At 39.1% G+C, this 26,766-nt stretch overlaps 1 protein-coding gene across 17 annotated transcripts in view; it reads right to left on the bottom strand.

The window, feature by feature from the left end:
- Positions 1-26,766, bottom strand: part of mast4 (microtubule associated serine/threonine kinase family member 4) — a 98,445-nt gene that overhangs the window by 9,856 nt on the left and 61,823 nt on the right. For 10 of the 17 annotated variants that reach the window (XM_005929799.3, XM_005929803.3, XM_005929802.3 and 7 more), the window contains 21 exons: positions 19,677-19,765; positions 17,022-17,091; positions 16,750-16,770; positions 15,575-15,653; positions 14,270-14,424; positions 14,092-14,167; positions 13,799-14,008; positions 13,575-13,676; positions 12,609-12,741; positions 11,193-11,254; positions 10,981-11,072; positions 10,590-10,798; positions 10,362-10,500; positions 8,262-8,394; positions 8,015-8,180; positions 5,554-5,655; positions 4,808-4,930; positions 2,855-2,964; positions 2,111-2,232; positions 768-982; positions 192-392 (listed from right to left, as the gene is read on the bottom strand). In XM_005929799.3, coding sequence (XP_005929861.1) covers positions 192-392; positions 768-982; positions 2,111-2,232; positions 2,855-2,964; positions 4,808-4,930; positions 5,554-5,655; positions 8,015-8,180; positions 8,262-8,394; positions 10,362-10,500; positions 10,590-10,798; positions 10,981-11,072; positions 11,193-11,254; positions 12,609-12,741; positions 13,575-13,676; positions 13,799-14,008; positions 14,092-14,167; positions 14,270-14,424; positions 15,575-15,653; positions 16,750-16,770; positions 17,022-17,091; positions 19,677-19,765 — 2,609 coding nt within the window. Of the gene's footprint in view, positions 1-191; positions 393-767; positions 983-2,110; positions 2,233-2,854; positions 2,965-4,807; positions 4,931-5,553; positions 5,656-8,014; positions 8,181-8,261; positions 8,395-10,361; positions 10,501-10,589; positions 10,799-10,980; positions 11,073-11,192; positions 11,255-12,608; positions 12,742-13,574; positions 13,677-13,798; positions 14,009-14,091; positions 14,168-14,269; positions 14,425-15,574; positions 15,654-16,749; positions 16,771-17,021; positions 17,092-18,967; positions 19,642-19,676; positions 19,766-26,766 lie in introns of those variants that run through there. The other 7 variants (XM_005929801.3, XM_014335992.2, XM_014335994.2 and 4 more) reach the window with 5 other exon arrangements.

Raw genomic sequence — 26,766 nt, 5'->3', positions numbered from 1 at the left:
TGAGGCATGCCGGGCCAATTATGACAGCTTCACAGTGAACTTTCATCTTCTTCAGATTATTTTTAAAGTCCATTGCTTTTACTGTTATCCTTAACATGTTATTGCTCCCACGTGCGTCAACAATGTAGCTTACAAAATTTTGAGGAAACATCAGCATGGTAATATGTGTGTTTTTGGGTTTTTTTACTTACCTCCAGGGATCATAAGGGAAAGGGCACCAGTTGACACAGACTTTGGGACTTTTGGCACGGCTCCGCTCTTCTCTACAGCACTCTCAGGTCGCAGAGAGGTCGACGGAGGTCCGTGGTCAGCAGAGGTGTGACTGGTGCTGTCAGGGCTCTCCACACCCTCTCCCCTGGGTGTCAGCTGGTCCAAATGTTCTGAGAAACTCCCTTTTTTTTATGGATGGAATGAAGCAAACAGTTATTCTTCCCATAGAAATAACATGAATTAATAATAAATAATGAATAAACGTGCAAATTATACATTTAGGCCAACTACACATCAATTACTTTTTTTTGGTCAAACGTCTGCACTTAGAGCCTGAATTCTTTCTAATGGCCAGCAGGGGGCAACTGACGTGGTTGAAAAACAATCAGTGGCACTGAGCTCAAGTTAACACAGCACAATGTTCCCAATAAAACAAGCAAGAACATTCAATCATATGTTTTTGTTGTTTCCAGAGAACTGCACCTTAATGATGTTACAAAGTACAAACCAAGCACATGTATGGAAAGGTGTGTAATTCTAAAGACTGCGGCTCGTACCAGAGAGCGTGGCCCCGCTGTGCGTGCTGCCCGGAGTGGCAGCTTCAGGCTCGTCCTGTGGAAACTCCCCGATGGAGAACGAGGCTTTGCTGGGATCGCCGATGCCTGATGTCTCATCCCCTTCGCTTTCAGCTGAGATGGCAAACTTTGGTAGCAAACTGGGGCGAGGACCCTGATTCATACTGTCTGTGTCTGTCGAGTGGGACAGCGAGGGTCTGGATAAAACAACAGATTTGCGTTAGATGAGTTTTTTAACTGTCAAATGACTAAAAAAATATTTTGAGTCTTCATGAGAGAGCAAAGGCTTGTAAAGGTGATGAACACCCTAGACTTCTCAGAATGAGGGACAGCAGGAACAGTATGATTCAATTTATAAAGTGTTATTTTTACACCACTGCCATTACTGAGTTGAGCTTAACAAGGTTGATCCTCTTTAACTTGGAATGGATTTTTACATAAATATGAGATGCAATCAAGAAGCTCCTAGAATGCACCTGAAATGTGTGTCAAACACTTCACCTGATCACTGAAAATTCAGCAACCTAATCACTTGCACTGTGCAAGATTGCCACTGCCCTCAAATTTGCACATGAAGCAAACATCAACTTTTTCTTTAAACTGAGCCAAATTTAGCGTGCAAGACCAAAGCTGCTGATCATAGCTGCGTCTTCAGCTACAGATTTTTAACATGTTTCAACCCCGAATATGCATAAAGTGCTGAATTTATCCCCAAGGCTGAGACAGTCAAGTTTTACTTCAACTCTGCGAAGAAAATGAAGCAGAAATGGACACTCCTGGACTGTGGAGTGTGCCAGCACCCCATCATGTGCACACTCAAAAAACACCATCGTCGCTCACCATCTGGATGAGCCAATAGACTTGCCTGCTTGCTACTTTATCAGCTTCCTAAAACGCAAACACTGTTTTTTTGACATGCAGAAGATTCTGCATGGGGACCAGTGCAAGCTTACATTAAAGGAATTCTACATATATCTAAAAAGAGTCCAGACGTGCAAGAGAAGATGATCTGGAATGGGAGACAAGTTAAACAAGGTACGTTTTTTTAGTCTCCGTCTTTATCACATCTTGTAGTTTGGTACTTAAATACTTCAACCACTTCCACTGCAGTTTTTCTATGTTCTACAAACTGCAGCCACCTCACCTCAAACCAAAAAAACCATGACAATTGCGTTACAATCCTTCCAGTATGTGTTTAGTATGCCAGCACAATCATCATCCAATGAACTGCTCACTTAATGTGTGCTCAGTCTATATAATGGTCAGGTGTAGCAATTAATGAACTCTGGTAATCGTTTTTGATTTAGAGATGGAGGTGTTCATACGCTTCAGCGAAGTCTGGCGTCCAGCTGAGAGAGTCCACAGTCAGCGGGCTCTCGGTCTTCTTCTCCTCAGTCTCTCCCTTCTCCTCCAGATGCCCACGGGACAAATCCAGACTGCTGTAAACCTGATAGCCGCACAGCGACAATGACTCACTTTGTTACATGTAAGCTACAAAATGTGAACAGAGGTTTAAAAATAAAAGAGCCAAAAAGGTTTAGAAAGAAAATCTATCACATTCGGTACAGATACTGGGTAACCTCGTGACCTTTATTTTATATTTGTCTGTGCTATGCAGACTTCATTGTGTCCAAGAAGCATCGAGAAGGTTCAGTATAGCTGAACGCTTCCTCTGAGACACCCTGCTGCTTTCTGAGACACACTGTAATGCTTTGTTTTGATGTGAGGAGAGCACACTGCAATGCAGCACAGCAATGACTCCCAGCTTGTCTGTATTGTGTACTGTGTCACACATTACTACCAAGAAAAATAAATCTCATTTGCAAGTGGAAAATGTATGCAAAGCTGAAATCTACGTTTGACACTATGGAGATAAAGGAAGAGCAGGAGGGAGGCTGTGTTTTCAAGACGCACATTTCCATATGAAATGGCAGCCGCTCGTGTTTTTCCCCCTCCCATGAGAATGGGATCGGGACAGATGAGGGCTCGAGCTCATTTATATTGCTAACGTCTTTGGCAGTAATGATGATGACACTGGAACAATGTGAGGAGGGAGATTAAGGACATACCTTAGAGAATCTGTGAGAACAAGAGGAAAACTGCCGCAGGTCCACATTGAAGTCTTCATCATTTGTGTCCTCTTCCTCTGTCTCCAGATGATGGTATCTCTCAGAGCGAGCTGTGAAAGAGGGGAGCATTATATTTTATAAATTGCATTATTACAGGTTATTCTTATTACAGTGCAAAAAGATGACCCAAGTAGAAAAAGAGTATAATGACTAAGAAATGCAAGTGTTTTCACTGCTTTTAATTAGAGGCAGAGTCGCTGCTCTGCTGCAGACATACTTCATATGTAACAATGTTTTAAATTAGGCTGTTCAAAATGCCAATGTCAATTTTAATGAAAGATGTACTGTAATAGGACAGTTTTGTTAATAAAAGTGTAAAAAAAAAAAACTAAACTGGAATTAAAACTAACTGTGTTGTCTGCGTGTCCTTAGAGAGTTTTAGTGAAAACAGCATTTTAATAATGCAAAGTTTACTTTAACAGCATCTGGAGGAAAGTCATGATCTGAGATGGGATGCAAGGATGAAGCAGAATTTTGTCAGATTTGCTAAGCTGGCATTTCTGGTTGTAATTGGATTGTTCACTTCTTCAGTAACACAAAGAAATGGAAAACTCAGCAGCAGACAGCTGTTGAAACATTTTGGACACCAGGCTACTTGATCGCAATGCTGCCACGTAATTCTGAGCAGGCTGTTTATCATTATTATGAGTATTTGCACTTCAGTGTTGTATTCTTAGTTACACCTCATATGTGGTGCATGGCTCCACAAAATACAAAGAAAGAATTAACACAAATATGTACACACAACTTTGTTTACAGCACATTTTCGCTCTGTTGTATTCAGGCACACAAGATTCTGCAGCTGAAATTGTACTACTGTATATTTATTGTATTTTATCTTTCCATTACATATTAGTCAAATAGATTAAAATAACTATTTATTTTTAAAGCTGCTGATGCTCCATAGTTATGACAGCATACATGCAAATTTCATATGTGAGCAACAAAATATTGCTAACATATTTACAGCTCACACTGCAGTCTCAAATACAGTTCTGGTTGTTTCTTTGACAGCAGTGGTTGAAATCTTGCTGCACAGCTGAGATGTGCGAGCAGCAGCGTGCTCACCAGGAATAATGCTCTACAGTTTCAAAAAACACATTTTTTCCTGACAACAAATATTTATGTAGTCTCCCGCTGTGTTTGGAGGAGAGATACAGAGAAATACAGAGTATGACCCAAAAAACACCATCCCCACAGTGAAGCATGGAGGTGGAAACACTATGCTTTGGGGATTTTTTTTTCTGCTAAGGGTACTGGACAACTTCACCGCACTGAGGGGCCAGTGGGCGAGGCCACGTACCCAAAACAAAGCACCAAAGCAAAAAAGGAGTTGCTAAGAAGAAGTAGCACGTTAAGGTGATGGAGTGGCCGCGCCAGTCTCCAGCCCTCAGTTGTTTGAGTTGCTAAGCAGCAGCCAAGGAGTTTCTGTAAAGAGGAGTGGGCCAAAATCCTAAAGTGTGCATAAACCTGGTGACCAACTACAAGAAACATCTTACCGCTGTGCTTGCTAACAGGAGTTTCGCCACCAAGTTCTGAGTTGATTTTTGCTCAGGGATCAAATACTGATTTAACTCAGTGGACATGACATCGCTTCATAACGTTTATGTAATATGTTTTTCATGGATTTTTGGTTCATATTCTCTCTCTCCCCATTAAAATGAAATTACCATAAAAATAGAGATGTTCATTTCATTGGAAGTTGCAAATTTACAAATCCAGCATGCGATCAAATAATCATTTCCCCCACTGTATGTTGTTGAAATCGCATGAAAAAGAATTAAAATTAGCTGCTTCTAGATCCTGTTTACACTCCAAACATGAATGAACAATCAGCTATCAGTTATCAATCACAAAGAATAAGTGTTTTTATGAGGCCGTTTGATAACTTACTGTCGAAGTAACTCGTGTCGTCCTCGGACTCCAGCTGAGGGATGAACTCAGCCTTCTGCCTCAACAGGCCGTTCCAGTCTAGGTTGTGAAAAAACTGATGCTGCTTCACTTCGGCCGCTCCACCTGCAGGTCGGATAAATATGGAACAATGTGAAAATTGCTTGTGGAGAAAGCACACGCACAAATCACTCGACACTGAATGGTTCAAACACAGGAACAGAAGAAATGCTTACGGTGTGTTTCTCTTTTCCCTAGTGGCTACAGGACAAATCGCTATCATGACCATAAATTATGCAGAACAATTTCCTGCCTGTGACCTTTAGTGAAATAGCAGGAGACTTTGTGAATGGCAGCCCGCTGAGGGGAGATCTAGATGCCTAAGTAGATCCGGATGTCTCCAGACCAAGCTGGTTGTGTGCATTGCACTGATTAAAGGCCTTTGTCCAGGGTCATGGTCACTTTTACAGTCTGCAGATCTACACACTCAAAGTCCCTGATTGTGCATGAAGCTAGATTCATGGACTGGTGGGAAATAATTGCAATTGATCAGGAGGAAGAGGTGAGTAGGCCACAGGATAAACTGCTCCGCTGGTGGATGACCTCAATTTCTTCCCCAGTGACTGGGAATAATGAGCCGTGCTGAGGTAGCACATGAGGATTTATAGCGGCCTGTTGCGCATGCCTAGTTCTCACCCAGTCCCTGACTGCTCCACATATGAGAAGGTCTTCACTCTTTGTGTTTGTACCTGTGCCCAGCCTTTCCAGGGGATTCTGTCTCAGCAGCAAGGTGATGAGCTCCTGAGCGTCAGGAGGTGGAGCCTCATCCCCATCTGGCCAGTTGATCTCATCTAGAACCAGAAACAGTGTTATAGAATGACTTTACGTACCAACACCTTATAGATTTTATTTCACTGACAGACACTAAAACTAGATGTCATCTAGTCAAATAATGCCTCTAACGGCTATCTGACAATACACTAGAGCAGGGATGTCAAACTCATGTTACATCCTGGGCCTCATACAGGCCACTTTGAACTTAAGTGGGTTGGTCGAGTAAAACTACAAATGTGTAAAATTACAGAAGAATTTCTGGTTGTTCGTTGTTTTCACAAATTCACAGAAAATATCTTTTTTCTTCTGTGAACCAACTGTGGGAAAAAAATGCTGTAGTAGTAGTAAAAAATACATTTAAACCAAAAAAAGGAACTATTGCTTAATTAGTTTGTTGTAACATAACAGGTAAGTCAAATTTTATGGCTCTTATAGATTTGATACATTTATTAGTCATAAATGAAAAACTATCCAAACCTATTTGGACCGATTTGAACAAAGTAACTGAATAGTAACTTGGAAAAATACACAAAAAACAAACAGACAAACCAAAAAAACATTTTTTCATAGCACTATGCACATGAAAAACTGGGAAGGTTGAAGACAGCCGCCCTTCATTGAAGCTGATTCATTAATCAGCTATTATCTCAATAAATATGTGTCTATAGGATTTTATAGTTTGAAAAATCCCAAAAATGACTTTAGCCTAATAATAAACCACTTTGTTCTCAAAGGTATTTTGAAATGAGCTCTTACAAATCAAAGCTCTATTGTGTGTAATGTTAAATAATAATAACTGAAAAAACAAGCAGCGAACAGAGCAGAGCTGTGTGCTTCATGCTGATTGTCTGCTATGTTCTCTCTGTACCCCATTCTAATGAAATCTGGGTGTAAGCTATGAATATGTATGTGCAGCCGCAGGCCATCGTGGCATGGTTTCAGTGTATTCGGGGCTTTCTAATTAACAGTCACACACAGGACATTGGTACAGTTTGTTTACGAGTGTACCAAATCAGTCACTGCACGCCACTCATTTCCATGGCACAGACAGAAGCTTTTATCCAACATGCCACACGCTGCTGACAAGCTGAAAGCTCGTATTTTTCAAGAAGATTTTCTCTGCTCTGTCACAATGACACTATGAGGGAATAAAGTGACAAAGTATAAATCACAATAATAAACTTCATTTGGGAACTAAAGTGAGCTAAAGGCACTTACTGCCATCTGTTTGCTGCTAGCCTTCAGGGAAATCTCGGTCTTCAAAAAATTGGAAATTATGCACAACTCACTCAATGTGGTCACTATATGAATGTTTAATTCATATTTGATGTAGCCTGGGTATTCCCCTGATGTGCAGGATAGCATCTAAATGCCAGATGTGGTCAAATCTCACCTTTAATCGCCTTCATTAGCAGAAAATATGTCTTGTAACATTTTAGGTATTTAATAAACTTACATAAACAAATAAGAAAATGAACTTTGTATTTTTTAGGATGCTGGAACACAGTACTGTGTAATAAAAAACTTAAGCCAACCCTTATTTTTCTGTATTTTGCTTCCAAAGAAACAGACTTTATTGTAACTGTTTTCAAGTGTAGTTAAGTGTTTCTTTGGATATTGGCTGCTTTTTCACTCATTTTCAGCTCAGGTGCCTGACGATTTTCAGGAGAGTGTTTTTACCACTTAAACAGATAACAGATAATATTTTTTCACCAGCAAGATAATTTCCATGGAGCCAAAAACTGGTAAATCTCAGGTATGGTGTGCAGTCTGTCCTTGAATCTTTAGTCTGAAAGTCAAGTCCTTAAAAAATAGGAAAGACATCCAGCAAAGACCTGACCTTCATCTAACACAGCGGTCCCCAACCCCCGGGCCGGTACCGGTCCGTGAGTCGTTTGGTACCGGGCCGCGAGAGTTGAGGCTCAGGTGTGAAATGTATGGTTTTCAGGGTTTTTATCGGTTTTCAGCGTTATTTTGTTATCGTTTACTCTGTTTTCCTGGGTCTTTTCATGTGTGTTATGAATAAATTATCTTTTTTTTCGGTACCGGTACTAGTTTTATTTTGTTGTGTTTATCCGCGACACCTTAAAGGCCGGTCCATGACAATATTGTCGGGCATAAACCGGTCTGTGGCGCAAAAAAGGTTGGGGACCGCTGATCTAATAGATGGCTGTCAAGAAGTTATTCATAAGGAAAGGAAACTTGTAGAAAGGGTTCCAATTAATTACACAAGTATCTCATTTTGACAGTTGCTGTTTTCAGGTATGTAAATTGAAATATTTTGAGCATGACTGAGATATCTCAGTAACTATTTAATGTAAGTTTAAGATTTGCTTTAATTATCAAATTGAAAAAGGAGGTGTTATTAACACTGACCACTGATGACCTGTCCAAAAAGCTCCTCCGGTGTGTCTCCAAAGAAAGGCACACAGCCCACAAGAAACTCATACAGGATGATGCCCATAGCCCACCAGTCCACTGGCTTCCCATAGCCTTGTCTCAGGATCACCTCTGGAGCGATATACTCTGGGGTGCCGCATACCTGTACAGCAGAAAACAAAAAGGATTCTAAATATGGTGAGCTTTGAGAAAGTGTACATCTGTAAAGCTCAACAACATTTACCTGCTTATCAGAGAACTCCCTGGCATCCTTCTCTATGTGTCCCTCGTACAGGTTGGTGGTCATGTTCATCAGCCCGACTTTGGAAAGACCAAAATCTGTCAGCTTAATGTGCCCCATTGAGGTCACCAGCAGACTAAAAGATAAACCAAGTTGGACAAAGTTTAATTATCGTAAAATGATAAATGCAGTCAGTTGTTCTGTGATTTTTGTTACAATGTTGTTTTTATGAAGGGGAAAAAAAAAAAACTTAAAGCATGACACTGACAGAGGCGGCCATTTTTCTTCCTTTTCACAAAAGAAATTGCTGTTTCCATGCCAATATGTGTAAACAAAAAAATTTAAATTGCTCAGTTCAATCTTTAATGTTATTGAACAAACACAAAGGTGGTTGAGGTAAAAAAAAAAAAAGAAGACATTTCTATTATTTTTAGACATATTATGAAGTACAGTTAGGGGTGTGCAATATGACGAACTATATCGCATGATGATATGAAAACATCTGTGGTTTCAAATTATACATTATCGTTTTTTCGTGGTGTCGCAAAATACACCGTTTACGGCAATATTTTTTCCATCTGGGCACAGAGAATACCAGCATAGCCAGTGAAAATGTGGCAGGACCAGGTAGCTCCAAACAGAACCAGGACCAGGACCAGTCAAAACAAATTGAGGACCTTATACCTAAACGAGGGGCTACCTCTGTAGCATGGACATGGTTTGGAGTATGGAGAGAGTTTACGGATGCAAAAGAGCTGCCAGGTGCTAAAATATAAACCTTAGACTCAAATGTTAGAACTGGCTTTTTCCAGCAGCAGTTCCAGGTACACGGACGGAACTTTTGGTCATATCGCACAACCCTTAAGTACAGTTATTTAATTGCACTTAAATATAGCAAATATGGCTTCCCTTTTAAGCATCCAACAAATCCAGAGCAAAATCAGAACACATTTGGTGTTCTGTCTTGGTCAAATGATTCATTAATCCAATATTTACTGACTTTCTGCTCTCTTCAGCACCGAGCTGTACCCCTGGGGTTGAAGAAGACTCTCACAGCGAGCCAATGTCCACACCTCCACGTTAAAAAACAAACAAACCTGACTTTATAGTAGAAATAAACATGTTTACACCTCAATATAAAAATGCTTTCCTTCCTATAGCAGATTTCCTCATTGACAAATAAACTGTTCAAATTTTGATCAGACATACAGTCTGCATTATCAGGAGCACTGGCAATTTGACTGCATTAGACCGTATGCAGGGTTTGTGCAGCCATTGCGATGTCCTTCACTGAAGTCCCATTATGGGATGTCGAACTGAGTTTCTCCTTGCCAGTTTCAAAGTCATTAGCCACTGAGTAAGTCCTACATAATCCTCCTTTCTGACTCGTAGAATTCCCATAACTTACAAAATGGACTTCGTGTCCTATTCAATGTGATCTTAAACCTGGAAATGACCCAATAAACCCAACAGAAACATGTTTACTGTGGTTACATACATAGCCAAAGAACCCAACACTGCGTGCCTCTTGACCTGTACAAAACTGGATAACCCCACAGGTGTTGCCCCCTGGTGGATATTAAAAATAATGCAGGTGTAAGACTAGAAACGATGTCTCCTTTTTTTTTTTTTAATACTGCCTATGTTGCTGACGCAGGTGACTTTGGCAGCAAGCTGTCTTATCTTGTCTGCTAACCTGAATCGTGAACTTCCCTGGTCAGGTCTCGCACATATTTGTGCTACTGATACCTATTGGAGCATTTTAATGCAGGTATCTGACAAATAATACAGCTAGGTGTGCAAATGCACTATGCAAATTATGCCATAACAGCCATTACTCAAAACAGTAGGTCACAATGTCTTTTAAATACAGTACAGATGCATCACCAACTTCAGTTTAATTGTTAGCTATATTCAATAGCTCATGACTAACACCGTCAAGTCTGCTGTTTGGTGTCGATCGAGTACTGTACAGTTGTTTTGTTCTGTTTGTTTTTAAATGGCAAAGATGCCTGACAGAAAAGCAAGAAAAACAAAAGCCTGAAAATAAAATATAATTCTCTGAGTGCCAGCATTTATGTACAAATATTGTTTACAGCTCACTTGTCAGGTTTGAGGTCCCTGTGAACAATGCCATAGTTGTGTAGATACTCCAAAGCCAGTACTGTCTCTGCAAAGTACATCCTAGCCATGTCCACAGGTAGGGGACCCATGTTCTTCAGCAGGGTGGCACAGTCTCCTCCTGTAAAGAACAACACAAAGAAGACATTGTTCAAAGTAGACTGCTTTCAGCGGTCGCACTATGCACATAAAATAAAATAGAGTGCTGACCTTCAACATATTCCATAACCATGCACAGGTGCCTCCGTGTTTCAAAGGAGCAATACATGGACACAACAAAAGGGTTTTCAGCAAAGGTGAGGATATCCCTCTCCACAAAGGCCTGCTGTATCTGATTCCTTAACATCAGATTCTGCTTGTTGATCTTTTTCATGGCAAATCTCTGCTTAGTTTCCTTGTGCCGCACCAGATAAACAGCTCTGTGGAACAAAAAGTTTACCTATGAGCTGCACAAAGAATAGAAGAAAAACTGCAACAATAAGTGTGGTTTGATCACAGTATGGTTTTGTCAACTGCAAAACAAAGAAGAAACAAACAGCCTGTAACCAACCATCTATCAGCAGAGATTAGATCGTCCGATAGAGAAATGAGACGTCCTTACCCATAGGCACCGTTGCTGATGAGTTTTATCATTTCAAAGTCCAGCTCACAGGGTTTCCGCCGGGACCGCAAGGCCGTGCTGAAACTCTGAGACTGAGGACGAGAGCGAGATAAACGCTAAAACAAATCAAAGAGATAAAATCTGGATTTCACTGCTTCGCCTGCAGTAAAGATGAACTAGATCAATAATGTAATCAATGTCTAAGCACTTACAGAGTCATCTGTTTCTGGAGTTTCTGCAATTCCACTGTCACTGCTGGTCAGCTGAGCGATTTCTAGAAAAGAAACAGAGGAATAATCAGGAGCAAAGCTGCAGCGGGTTTGATGTGACAAAACTATGAATCTAACTTCATGAGAAACTGACACACAGGTTCTCAATTGCAGTTACTGAAACAAAGGCAGCCTAAATGAAATCAGGCCCTTTAAACAAAACAAAAACAGCAGACTTCAGCTTTTATTCACCTATTAGGTTTGAGGTGCTGACTTCAATATAAGCTGAATTGAGGACAAATGAGGCGGAAATCAAAACTGGCAACACAAATGCACATCTTACGCTCATTTTGAAAATCACCACCCCAGAACAACTGCTCATTAAAAACCACCTTGCATCTTTTTCAGTGCATGTTCGTCTGTGCAGCCATGGCAAAGTCCATGTGTGCTGTTTGTCTCGTCCCTGGAGAGCTTGTAAACACATTTTCAGTACTATTTAACATCTGTCCTTCCTCGTAGGTTTGCTTCCGGCACACGAGGTGCTGGGCAAACGAAACACGGGAGACACTCGGGGGAAATAAATGGAGAGACTGGCTGATGAGCCCGCCTGTGTAGATCTGTATAAGGTCTGTGGGGAGGCCATTCTTTTCTAATTAGTCATAATGAATGTTGCTGGTTACAGAGTCTGGAGAGACAGAGGGTCATTAGAAAGACGATCTGTTTGGTACAGGACATTTGTCAAGAGTATCTTTGTCTTTAACTTCCCTCCACAATTCAGTTCCAGCGTTCCTTTAGAGCAGGAGTGGGCCATTCATTTTCAAAAGGGAACCATGAAAAAGGGACTGTTGTGGAGGGCTGCACCAAGAAGCTTATTTAATTCAACTCTGCTTTATTTATACAGAGCCAAATCACAACAGCAGTCACCTCAAAGTGCTCTTATGAAATGAATACTGAGCAGAACGGTGTTCAGCATATTGTTGTGCCCCTCCACAACAGTCCCAGTTTCTCATTTGGCCTCTTGGGAAAACAAACTGCCAAATCCTGCTTTACAGCCTTACCCTGACAAATTATCCCGTGCTCTCTTTACTCCTTTGCTCTCCTGATGTAATAATAATAATAATAATAATAATAATAATAAAAGAATATATTCTAATAATACAACTTTACTGCGGTTATACAGGATACTACATATCATAGTATGATCGATGATTGGAGATAACATTTAACATTACACTTAAACTTTTTCCGTTTTTTGTTTCTGACATTAAATGCAAAATAATCTGTTTTAATTAGGTGCTGTACTTACATTCTTTATGTAAATATATATTTACTCTATATTACATGCAGCATTTAAATGTATTAATGGTATTAGGAATAACAACAATGATGATGATGATGATGATGAAGTCCTTCGTGTACCTTCAAGAGGATCTCGTGTGAGTCCCAGCTGGCTGATGATGTAACGAGGGATGTCTGTTTTGATGCCCTGGCCTTCTTTAGCGTGTCCTTCAGCAGCTTCCAGAAGGTGGTAAAATTCCTCTGGGTCAAACTCCTGAAGAGACAGCAAAACACTTTCCTATATATTGCTATGAACAACTTTAAATAAACAAGTAAACAGTAAACAAATTCCTGATCTTGTAGTTTGAGATCAAGTAGGAGCTCTATTGAGTGAAGGAAAACATACTTATTTACGCTTTATTTTCAGCTTAGAGGAAGTAGAAGTTGAACTTTCAGTTTTTAGATCGCCATGGCAAACTTATAAGCAAACAAGTTTCTCAAGCAGCCTGAGCAACATTATAATGTGAGGGAAAGGTTTCTCTAGGTATAGGTTAGTCCAGAATTTACTTTCTTTAGGCTTGTTGTGGTCTCTACTTTCCCCTTTGAGATATTACTTTGGCTGCTAAATTACTCTGTGTTTGTCAGCTTGCCATCAGGTATGAGGTAGGTACTGTTCGGCTGAAGTAAGTCATAACAGCTTTAAATTTAATTCTGATTTTAGCCACTTTAACCTCTCTTTGATTCTGTAATACGACAGACACTTAGATGAATTGCAGAAAGTGTTACCTGAATAATGGAAATGTATAGAACTTTTATAGAATATTTTTTAGACTGATAGATTTGAGCTGCTGACTCCAGAGTCATTTGAAATAACCTTACATAGCAAAGAAACCAGATATAGCAACACACACAATTATCAAACATTCAGACAAATTACCCATCCAGATGAAGTGCTCATTATGAACCATCTCCATCTTTTCTTGTTTTTTTTGTTAAATTATTTTGTGCATTTAAACAGCGGCTGTCACTTCATATAAAATATTCAAGACAAGCACCCATCAGCACATTTTAGACTTAGGCAGAAAAAAAATAAGGCCATAAACATACCAGACATTCCAGCAGCCGAGCAGGTCGGGCTATCACTATAAGGATCTTCTTTACCAGCTCTCTGATGAAGTTTACCTCCTCGCTTTCTGACCTCTCTGTGGACTACATCAACAGAAGAAGAAAACAAAATGTTTGCAGTGCAACTCTAATGTTACGGTAAAAACATGTCTTATTGCTGAACTGTCATGAGGAAACATCTACTTGATTTCTGCAGATGTTCTCACCTCTTGTACAAGCCTCTCCAGCTTGTCGGTGAGTTCGCAGAAGTAGCTGGAGGTGATGAGTCCCAGCCGACTCTTTTCCAGGCAGTCGCGGGCCAGTTCAATTATCTGGTGATGGGCAAAGCCAAGCACGCCATCTGCCAAGGGGAGGACGGTCTCAGGAGAGTTGCTGCGGATGATCTCCTGAATCCTTTCCTCCATCTGAGCTGTGGCCTGCAGAAAGAAGCGACGGAGCAAGTTTGATAATGCAGATAATTTGTGGTCAAACAGAACTGTAAAGTCTTGTGGGTCCTCACTTTAGGAAACCGCTCCTTGTAGACGTGATTCATCATTATAATTTCGTGATCGTAACAGGACGGAGATCTTCCAGGGCTGAAAAAGGAAAAGAAAAAAACCTCTGAATAAAATCACTGGTTCAGTCCCACCAATGCCACGTACATCTGAGAGAAAATATTCGCAGAAGTACATTAATACCTGAGACTGCGTGACCGGGGTCGCATTGCCGTCGCTCTGCGGCATTCATCCCCCGAGATACTCTCAGTGCAGAAGTGTTTGGAGAGGAAGTGCAGTTCATCAGGCGTAGGTTGGAAGGGCAGCTGATGCAGCTTCTCCTGTGATGAACAGGATGACTGGAAATGAAACAAATATACATTCAACATGAAAAGAAAAAGAAAAATAAATTTTCCTTAGTGGGGAAAAAAAAAAAAAAAAAAAATTGTTGTAGTGGGCTGTCTTTGTGGTTTCTTTTAAATGTTTTCCCCTGTAGATCTTCTGTCTGTGTGTTATATATGCGACTGCTGTTGGGAGACTGTTAGCTTAACCACTATAAGAAGTGAAAAAATGCTAAGATAGGTTAAGACTGCGCATAACCAACAAATATGAGCGTATGAGACCGAAGTAACTGTTGTCAAGAAAGTAAGTAAGTAAGCATGTTTTATCAACGTAACTATCCTCAACAATCATGTGCACCATGGCCAACAACGCTGCTCTGAGAAATCACATAATGAAAAAGTAAACCTTTAAAACACTGAGCCATGTAATGCGCAAATTATTCAGCACTAATGGCAATAATAAAATAACACGTGGATTATAATATATTAAGGAAATCTGAGCCCAACCCTTGGCGCACACCAAAAGCCTTATTGTTTCTAATACAGGCTGACACACGCTGTATCTGCTGAAACTATGTGTGTGCCTTCCAAAGAGCATCTGAATAGCAGGAAAAGCACTAGGTGACCAAACGCCACACAAAACAAAAACATAGCATTAGTGCGGGTCATTTTCAGTCCCCCGGCACATTGTAATTCCTGTAAATGAGTGTTATTGTATACACACGTATTGTACAGTAGTCAAAGCTCGGCTTCCTGTACAGGATAATGCTGACATATGGGAACAGTTTAACATTTATACTCTTATAAATGTAAGAAAAACTAGACATAAAGGCTCTCCAAATGCAGTTCAGACATGTTGTCACTGAGCCACATGTAAAAACTTGAGTAAAGACTATGAGAAAAAATTTCTGAAACTGTTTTACTTTGTTCTTTCTTGTGATTTACCCTCATCACCATAATGTTTTATCATTAGGAATTGCAGGGGATTGCCTCGTGCCTGTTTTACACAGGCAGCAATGATGACACAGCTTTATGACCGTTTTAAACATTTGAATCTTTTAAAATCTATTTAAACCGGGTCTGGCTCTAGGTTCAATTCTATGTCACACATATCTGTGATTCTGTTTATGAAATATTTACACTGACATCATGAGTGGGCGATGCTTACAGAGACAGTGGAGCTCGGTGTGTTGGTTCCATATCCAGAGGAGGGAAGGGAGGCCAGTGACCAGCGACGACCATCAGTCCTGCAACACAACACCAATGACAAACAGATGCACGCCATCAATGACAACATATGGGTTTAAATACATCAGCAAGTATGACGAATTTCTCTTGGGACAAAGACAAGTTCTTTTTCCAAACATGCTCATCTCCCCGAAGACACAAATTCTGGGTTTAAACATTTAAGATAATGTCTACATCTCCAATGATCCTAAGTTTGGAGATAAATGTTGAGCTTTCTCTTGTTAAAAAATAATCCTGTTAGTTACTTGACACTGTACAAAAAAGCAGAAAATACAGAAACAGAGTTTGTGAATGTAACTAAAACTATTGGTTAAAATGAAGTACAACAAATGCTCAGAGTTAAAGGGGACATATTATACTCATTTCAGCTCTGCTTTGTTAGTGTGGCGCTCCAATAGAGTGGAGCGCCACCTCTGCATGATTTACAGTTTTGAGTAAATTATACTGCTCATATACATCTTGGCCTGCCGCCCCTTTGTTGACCAATTTGAAAGTCCACTTTCTTGTCACTGGCCAACACTTGGTGCTTGTGAGCAGCACCTCATCCTCTTGACAGCAAACATTAATTAAAAAACTGATCCACATTAATTAGAACCATGTGTCATCTTCTCTCTCTTCTCCTAACAACCATTTAAGACCAAGTAGATTGGCCTGGTACCCGAGCCAGCTGAGATGGAAAACGCCTACTAAAAAAATACCAAAAGTTACACAGCAAGTAAAAAGTTACTCCATTGTTGCCAAATGACTGTAGCGTCATCCTTGCAACACTGGCTATTTGTAAAAATATGGAAAAATAAGGACAACTCAAAAGAATGTTTTGGGAGAGAAAACACAGCTGGTTGCAAAGTAGGAAAAAACAACTAGCATTCGATCTGACTTTTTGGCTCTCTGGGATTCTGTTTGCATTTGTTTACTTTGCCAAATTTTAGCCTTATTTAATATGTATATCTGGCACTTAGACTTAAGGTAAAAACATAATGTGTCCCCTTTACTGTGAGGCACACTAATGAAGGACACGTGAATGATAAAGTGTACTTCAGACAGATGTGGGGTAATAAATATTTCACAGAAAATCGAAGCCTAACACGAGTTTACCTGTCTGCTCTGTGGCAATGACTGTGGATAGAGAAATACAGAATTATATGATATCGTGTTGACAAATGGTGTAAAATAAATGTTCCTGATGCTGAATTTGTAAGTATAAACAGACCTGAGCAGCTGAATATTTACACATATGCTGGCTTAGAAAAGCCTTCTTTAATGACTCAATGACTTCACATCTGTTTTTAAAGAATTTGCATCTGTCTCACGATAAGCTTTACTTACTGATTTGTTTACGACGGGAAAAAAATAATTGGTCAGGTTACCTTCGTGCAAACGAGAAATGAGCAGAGGCACTAGGAGAGAAGTTTCTAGGACTGTCTTGTGGGCTTGTTCCTACAAGGAGGAAAAAGAGAAAAGAGGACACAGTGCTTTTATAGAGGGAAATGAAAAGAGAGCCAAAAAACATGAACAAGACAATACGGATGTCTGAAACAGAATTCCTTAAAAGATAAAAATGAATTGCAATACACAAAACTGTACGGAAAGTTAAGTCATCAGCATCGTTGCATCAGGTCTTGTTTGGAGTTTGGATGTTCTCCCTGTGTGTCTCTAGATTCCTTTTGGATACTCAAGCTTCCTCCCAGAGTCCAAAGACATACATAGTGGGTTAACTGGTAATTCTAAATTTGTCATGTGTGTCGATGTGAAACCGTCTGTCTCTCGGTGTAAGCTCCATTATGAACCAGTAACCTGGCTAGGATATAGGCTGCCGCTTACCCTATGACAGCTGGGAGTTTAATAAGAGTTCAATAAGTCGTTCAAAAATTAGGTGGATGACAGAAAGTTCAGTGAAAATCGATTAAGGCGCAAACAACCATTGCTTTCCTGATATCTATCAATGTTTAGATAATTTTATTGATTTTTCCAACACTCAAAATTCTGAGGACATATGTTATAGCCACAAAAAAGAACATTTTCATATTGAAGAAGCTGGACTGCTGATTCTTTAAAAAAGTTGATATTTTCTCCTGTTGATGTGCTGAACCAGTTTCCAAACTAAATATTTCATCTCTAAATCAACATAAACAAATCTGTCAAATGTTGGAGAGTTCTCAAAAGAAACCAAGACCGAGATGACTCCACACCACGTTGGTAGAAAAGAGATTAAGTCATATAATCTCTTTTCTACCATTTAAAACACGCTTGCTCTGTCAAGCTGGAGGCTGTAAAAGCAGTATTTGTGGCAATACTGGATAAAATAGGGATACAGAGTTCATCACATTTGTCACGTATTTTTTATATATATTTTTTTTTAAACAAAAGATATAATATCTATATTATCTATACATGTTTACACTGTGAGCTGAAAACATTGCATCATCTATTAATAATGCATTGTTCTCTGAGCTTAATGAATTAAAACCAATTCAGTGAGTGAGTCGCGCAAAATGCTTTAGACAAAGTGAAATTTTAGTGAATTTAGAATTCCAACACTGTTATTTACTTTTAGAAAACATCTGAAAAAACAATATTATTCAATGTATGCAACTGTATATATGGGCTAAGTGTATTCTCTTTTGTTTCCCCTCCCAGATTCTATAGCAGTCATTCACTCCCGTATTAAATTAATTAAATGTAACTTAGTTAATATTGCCTTTAGAAGAGAGCTTTGTATACGACTCCTCATATGCACAAGTTCTTTTTCCTTTTTAAACTGGGTCTATAAATGTCTGCCTGCTTTAGAAAAAAAACTAATTTATAAATTATACGCATGACTTACTTGTTTTTATCATCTATATAATGTTAAAGAAAGGAGTTGCGTTTCTACACACATAATGTAGAAACAAAGCCATGGTGTCGTATTAATCAGACATAATAACATTCTTCACAAATACAGGGACTAACTAGCTAATTAAACACAATGCGACCACCTCATGTGCTGACACACACGGGCCTTTTCCCTATCGAGGAACAACGATGGAGCCACTGAATAATAGAAAGCCATGAATGTTACATATTTAAGTGCTTTAATCACAGCTCCTTAAAGTACAGTTTAAAGTGGCTTTTTTAAAAATCAATATTCTGCAAAAGGAACAAGTTTTTCTTTTATGAACAAATTCTTGATCATGAACAGAAATTTGTTCTCCTACACTTCACTAAATAGAAAAATATTACATTTCTGTTGAAACCCATCTTATTATTTAACATAACCAGGATATATGTCAATGCACTTGGCTATCTGACAGCACTGAAAAAGTGTTTTTCTTACCTTTGGAACTAATGCTACGTCTGAGCCACAGTGTTAAGTAATCCCAAAGCTGGATACTTTCATTAGCAGGAACACAGGTGCTTTCTGGGTCTGAATCCATCTTTAGAGCCTGGGCTTTCTCGTAAGCTTGAAATACAGACCAAACACTGAGACTCTGTTTTTCCTGACCAATGGCAGGAAATAAAACGCCCTATGGTAAATGAGGGCTGCCCCCCCTCCCCAATCCTGTGCATTTCCTGTCTGCAGGCCACCACTTCCTCACACAAAATAATCACTGCATTTAATTTGCCACTGTGCTGTTAAACTGTTACCCAAACATGACAGGACAGACCTGACACAGACAATAAAGTGTGCAACATAAAAATCTGTATTTTTCAGTGTTTTATTTTATTTTTTAAAGTAAAAGTTCTTCATCTTGGTTTAGAGTCAGTTAGCAGTACCCAGTGCTGATTAACCAGATTTTTCTGTATGAGGGTACCAGAAAGTGCATCCTGTGGATACAGATTATCTGTTGGTGCACAGACTGTACTGTGAACTTTCCTGTGTTGTTCTTCAACCTTTTTTTGTGCGTTACACAATAGACTGCATTCCTGTTGGAGAACATATTGTATTAATGGCTCCTCTTCTATGAACCCAGTGCATATGTTTCCAACAATAGGGCCGTTCCACAGCATTCATACATTAGGAGATGTGCCAGACATGCATTTACCTGTGAGAGATGAGAGAGGGGAATGGGGTCGTGGTAAACCTGAAGGCTGGCCACTTCCTATCAGGCTTTTTCTGTTGCTCGTTCTGCAGCTGTGAAACCACAGAGCCATATTAGTCAGGAAAAATCATGGCTGTAAAACTGACAAGACAGATGAAGCAGAAAATAGAGGTATAACATAAAAAAGGGTTATGGGTTATTTAAAAGATAACAGTGCATGCTTCAGAGCCTTAGGCAGGTAGTTTTGAAATGTAATCAACAAAATCCTGACCTCACCACTGACACGAGCATCTCGCTTTTGTTTGTTAGCTCGACTGATACATGGACTTCAGCATGAATATTGTGCTAGGATTGTTCAATCAATATGAGATGCACTATTCACTTGATACCACACAAAGAGCCTTTCATCACACCATCTTGGACACTGACATGAGAAGCAAGCTTTGTGAAACAGAACATGAACTCTTTATTTCACGAGAGGTCAGTGTGTTGACTCAGATTTTGAACTTCCAGTTTGATTTGCCAACAAGGGGCTGACAGTGAGTAAATACCTAAGATAACTACTTATAATTAACTCTAATTGTTTGGAATTTAGCCGAGGAGAGCTGAGAGACACAGAGATGATGAAGGCTGCATGTTAGTGGTATTATACTGATTCTGAAACAAACTTACTGCAGACTTGCAGAATCCAGCATGTGAATAATTAAACACTGAACAGTAAAATTTACCTGTTACTAAATATTTTGAAATGCTTGAATATAAGCAAGAATCCAATACAATTAGAATCAATTCTTTGCCAGCTAAGAAGGCAAACCCCACAGCATGACGCTTTGAAATTTTGATTTGATAAGTATAAATATGAAGAGCAGCCAAGAATAGTTAGCTAAGACAGGTCAGCAACAAACAACAAAAATTCTTTCTTGCAACGTTGAACATAGAACGATAACGATATGTATTGTGAAATAACTTTTTCTCGATAGAAAAATGTAACTAATGCGATAGGCCTCACGCTCTTGTCCTCTTAAAAAAAAAAAAAAAAAAAAAAAGAAGACAGCCAATCCAAATTAAGTAGCGCAGAGCCGAACCAATCACAGCCGCAGCGTCACGTCACGTGACTTGTTACGTACAGCACAAGTGCCAAGCCGCACATGTGTATTTGTTTGGGAAGCAGCCAGCCGCCGTGCCGCCCGGGTAATGGAGGAAATGAGTGTGCCGACTAGAGAAAAATCAACCGAGCGTGACCGAAGGTTACCGAAGAGAAAACAGATGATGGTTCCAATGCCGGAGAGATTGTCGAACGGAAGAGCCATAGAAGTTCCGTAGTGTGAAGGTATTTCGGCTATTTCAAGTCTGACAAAAAACAGAGTAGCGTGCACTGTAAATTGTGCCGAAAGCAAGTCTGGAAATACAATAAACGGTGCATGCTCAATCTCTGACTGGAAGCGCTAATTCGTCATTCGGCTTTTGTCAGACTAAAGTAACTGTTAAAACTGTTTGAAAAGCTAGCTATACAACAAGGAGAGATTGAGAATTTCCTTTTAGTTCTCAGTTTATTTGATATTGACAAAAGTTAGTCAATTTTGTCTGTTCTTCTGTAAAACAAACTAAGATTTATTTTTAGAATTAATATTTTGTTTCTAAGTGGAATTGACAATTTAGTCTGTTTCGTTTGTTCTATTTTGAAACTTAAACGCTTTAGCGGCTGCCTTTTGTGTAGTTTGCAATATTTGCCTTTATTTATCTGAAAAAGTCTCATGTTCCTTAAGTACATCTACCCTGTTGAACTTATTATGGGAAATAAATATTTAAATAAAAACAAGCTGCTGATTATTTCACATTTTACTTGTGAGCAACGGCACATTTAAATCTTACAAATATAGTTATTTGGCTTATATCGTGATAGATATCGTTATCGCCTGAAATGAAAAAAACATATCGTGATATGAAAAATTTTTATATCGCCCAGCTCTAGTTGAACATATGTGATACTATCAGTTTTGTTCTGCAAAACATTTTCTCTTCTTAGTTCGAAACATGAGGAAATTGATCCAGGTCTGAAAGGGATATGTAGATGGTATACAAACCCTAAATGTCACCAATATTTTTGGAAAAAATATTCTTAAAACTGTCTTGAAAGTGTACCTGCAGACACCAAAGGTCTGACTTTACTATCAATCTACACATCCATTCCACTTATTCAAAAATAAATGTATTTGCCATGTATTTCTGCCATAAAGATCAATTACAAAGCCAAAGCTTGCCCTCAACATAATATACTCCACAGGGAGGCTACAGTCCTCGAGCCAACAGCCATTAAAATAAGAGACACCATTAACAATAAAATCATCTTTCAGTCAACAAAAAGCAGGTTCTTTGCACAGCCTTCATAATATTTCCATATTTGTTGGTCAATTTAATACAGGACTATGACTCATGAGGAGCCACTGTGACCAATACCATGTGACTCATAAAGGAAGGGCAGCTTTTAACCTTGAGGGAAAAATGAAATATTTCAGTATAAAAGTACCTTCACTGTTCAATGAAGTTCGTGCTGGGTTTATAATTTCAAATTAGAGGCTGTCAGTGGAAACACATAATGCCTGAAGAACATGAATTCACTTCAAGGTCAGACATTCAATGACACCCTGTTACATAACCTCCTCAGAGATGTGAACCATTTCCAACTGAATTTTCAAATGTTATTTCATATTTTCCTACAAACACATTTCTCCTCCATTTTTTTCTTTACTGAAGGAGAGAAAATGTTTTGAGGGAGAAATAAGACAACTGGCATGGAAATGTTGTGAAGTACTTTGCTGCAGTAGAGGAAACAGCCATACATGTTGGAGCTACAGAGAGAAGTCAGTGTCATCCTGTGTGTTGCAGTGAATGCACAGATTGATCAAATTGCAATGGCGTGGTGCAGCGTGAGCAGGCGTCCCTCATGATTACGTTAACACCGCTGCAGACCCACTCAAAGAGGTGCCACTGCAGAGCTCTCAATGTCACACCGGCAACAGCAAAGAGAAACAAGAAACTTTTATCACAGCTGATGTGCTGCAATAAGCTCTCAATGCTCTGTCCTCTCAAAAGACATGATTTCAGAAACACTGCTAAGGATGATAGAAACGGCCATATTTATACCGTGTAACAAAATGTAATGTGGCTTAGAAATGCTGTCCAGCAGCAACATAGTCCTGTACTGGAAGGTGTTTTTTTTTTGTTTAAGTGTGAGTGATTTTTGCAGCCCAAAAAGTGACAATTACAAAACCCCACTACGACTTGAGAGCAACGCTGTAAATGTTAAATTATAGTACTGGGAGCTAGATTTACCAACAATAAACTGTCATTTAGTCTTCACTATCAGGCTCTCACAGCTGCTTGGTTACAATTACACCATTACAGTTACCATGTACTGTAAAGTTCCTACAAAAATCTGTATAAATGACTAATGTATCAAAGCACTGTAGATTTATAAAACCAATCCACATGGTTATGGGAATGCTTCTGTATTCAACATTTAACAGCCACTGAAGATGCACACAGACTGCAGGTGATTAACTGCAGTCCAAATGTTGGTTACTGCTATCTAAACAATGCTGTCACTCAAACAAACACTGGAAACTACGCCACACATCCACAGAAATTGTAATCTAACTGTACAGCTACAATAAACACAACAAATCACCACTAAATTCATTCCAGCATTTATAGTCCCATTAATCTTTTTGTGCTCACTTTGCAGATGCCTCCTGAGGTTGCTACAATATCTTCCACTAACTTTACATTTCTTTAAAGAGGCTCAGTGCTAAATGAAGTAGTTGGACTTGATGGGACATGATTTTCCCAGGTGAACTTTGGGCAGACTTAAGCAACTGAAAGAAAAAGTACTGAAAGAACGCACAGGAGCCTTCTTCCTTTAAAGAAATAAACATTTAAAGCACTCAAACTGATATATACTTAAAAATAACTAATTTATGTGTCTTCCACAATGCTCAGGTGCTGCTCGGTGGTTACCAAACAACATCTGAATATATCAGGCACAAGTTTATGGGCACAAATTAGATGCCATGTTAAAATAATATGTTGCTTTTATCAAGGTGAATAAAAGGTACAAAGGTCATTGTGGGTAGGTGGCTGGTAAGAAACACGGTGACATCATAGTATCAGATGTAGATAAGAACCTTCAGTTGTACCTGTGGGTGTATCACAGTAAGATTGGTGCACAAAAGGTCACTCTTTTTAAAGCCATCTGTTATAGTCACAATCTAAGTTAATAATATTCATTTATTTCAATTTAAAAGTGTAGCAGTTTTGGCTACAGTATTTCTATTTTAATAATGCTGTTGTAGCCACATTAACCAACATTTTGCTACATTGTAGCACTGACTTCATTGCCAACTGAATTAACCAGACCTGGCAAGATATCATTATTACAATGTTAACATATTTTCTCTCTTTTCAAGTGCAAAAAAAACAGTCAGCTACATAGTTACATTAATATGCTTGCTCACTCACATGCTTGGATACAATTTTACATTTTATTGACACCACAGAAACACCACAGGTAGCCGTTTTTACCTGAATGTAACAGCCATCATAGTTTCAATGTCTATTCATATGTTGTGCTGGTAGGGAATGATGTGTCATAAAAGTGGTTTCTGTTTTGGTTTGTTTTTTTCCTGTTTTTTTCTTCCTCCAGCTAACTGGCTTCCATCCTGTTGTTTACAATACTTTCAGCACTGTTAGCACATTTAGCAGAGTAGCATCAAAGCTGAAATCATAGATGCAGGGGCATGCAGCAACCTCACAGGAAGTTGTTTAAAATAGCGCTGCAAATGTTCTTTTTTTCCCCCCTTTTGGATATCCAATGAAGCACCAATGTATACGCAATTTATTTCAACTTCAATATCATGTGCCTCGTAAAACACAGATGTTCCAAATGTAATAGTTTTCTATCACAGCGGAAAACACGTTCAATTAAAGCGACCCCTCTATGAAACCGGGGAAATTCTTTTAAACTCATATGGAGGAGAACATGAACCAAAGTCAGAGCCGATGTATTGACAATTTTGAATGCCCTTTGGCCAACTTTCTTCTTCACCTTTTAAAGCCCAGGAAACACCTGCTCTGACAAAAAACAGGAAACAAAGCAGTGTAGCATCATAAGCTGCTTGTAGCTTCTTGTAGTTATATTGCTACCCCACTGGCACTCAAAAATCCAAGTTTATCTCCCTACATCAGAAGGGAAATCCGATTTTGACTGAAATCCCAGTCATCCTTGTTTACTCTGGTTTCTAGAGCGAATCATGACTGTGGACATGTTCCATTAATCATTTATCATGATGGGGACTGAGTGAATAATATCTGGTACACAGGTTCTCGTAGAGGATCAAATTTAATGACATCTATTTATACCCTCTACGAGCATTCAGCCAAGTGAATGCCACACTGTCGCCCAATCAAGCTTCTTGTTGTTTCACCTTCACATTGCCCACCCCAGTGTTTGTACCTTCATGACTCCTGACTGCCACTCATTGAGAGATTTAAACAACTGCTCCTGGATTACTTCACAAAAAGACTTCCACAATTTGTGACAGTATGCAGTTCATCTTCATCTCATTTGATGTTAAGCTGAGCTTTGGTAGAAGCCCCTCTGTGGCCACAGTGAGGGGGGGGGAGAATCATGTTGGTATAGTGAAGCTTTAAAGGGGGGGATAAAGAAGCCCTGGGCAAAGATGATAGTGAGAAAGTAGGCCAGTATTTATGCTGTACTGCAGATGTGTGAGATTCCTGGAATGGATCCATAACTATTTGAAAAGTCTCAGTATTATGCAAACTTGTCCGGATCAGCAAACCATTGTTGGATTACGCACAAGCACTACTACAAATTTCTCTTTTAAACCACTAAAAATACTTTCCAAGGGTGCTCATAAAATGAATTCACAGCAGAGCTCATTTTATTTTTACCTTACTTTTAAGACTCCTTTTACAGTAACCTACATTACTCAAACACACAGTAGTTTCAATCTGTCAGAAGCAATTTCTTAGAATTCAGCTTGGTTACTTATTCGGGACACAGGAAGAGGCAAAAATAGATAAAACCCTTTGATTTCCTTAGATTCCAGATAAATCTGAAATGTCTCATCCTGACCCATGTCAACAAAAAGCCATGTTTAATCTTTTTAACTTCCGCGAGTTTTGCTCCCCTGTCACAGCTGTCAGGTGAGCTGACAAAGCGCAATGACACACAAATTGCAACTCTGTGGTGACAAACCCAAATTCAAAGTCAGACATACGACACACACCACTCTATTAATAGTATTTAAATACTTGCTGCTTGGGTAAAAAGCCTAGCTGCTCATTTTTGAAGGCAGCTGTTTCCTTTAAACTAATCCCAGTTGTATCTGCACCTTTTTTTTAAATATATATTTTCACATTTGGTTTATGACATAATTTACTTTGTACCTAATGTCAATTTGGCATAAATTAAATATTACAGAAAACAGCTTACTTTATCCTCCTTCCCTTTTTTCCTCATTACTGATTCTATAAGTAATGAAAAAATATATATAAATGGAAATCCATTCCAGCTCATCTCAGGTCAAAGATTTACTGGTATATAAAGATCTTAATATCTACATTACATTAATTATTTAATAATATTTGTGAATAAACGGGTAACTTGTCACGAACAGTGGGGGGAAAAAGACAAACACATATATGAATAATGCAAGATGTCCAGAAAAACTGCCAGTCTCTCATGTTAAGCTATTCTGCACTGCAAAATAGGTCAGGACATGGATTAAAAATAAATTTCAGTATATGAGCTTCACCAGTACTGTAGCCATGTCATACTGTATATGAGGGGGGGGAAAGGGATCAAGTGGCTTAGCAATAAACCAGTGTCTACACACACCAAATCCCATAAACCAGCAAAACATTTTTAATTCAGTCAGTCTTTAACATGTCAACTAATAACTGACATCAAAGCATGTCTTCTGGAGCTGGACTTTATAAAATTTGTCAGAATAAAATACATTTTATTGGCAATGGACACATACTGAAACAAGATCAACAGCAAACAATTAAA

This window comes from Haplochromis burtoni, unplaced genomic scaffold, assembly GCF_018398535.1.
Source record: "Haplochromis burtoni strain Fernald_Lab_line unplaced genomic scaffold, NCSU_Asbu1 Contig_107, whole genome shotgun sequence".
Taxonomy (NCBI): Eukaryota; Metazoa; Chordata; class Actinopteri; order Cichliformes; family Cichlidae; genus Haplochromis; species Haplochromis burtoni.
Note: the sequence above shows the minus strand (reverse complement) of the source record. Positions and strands in the feature narration are given on the sequence as shown.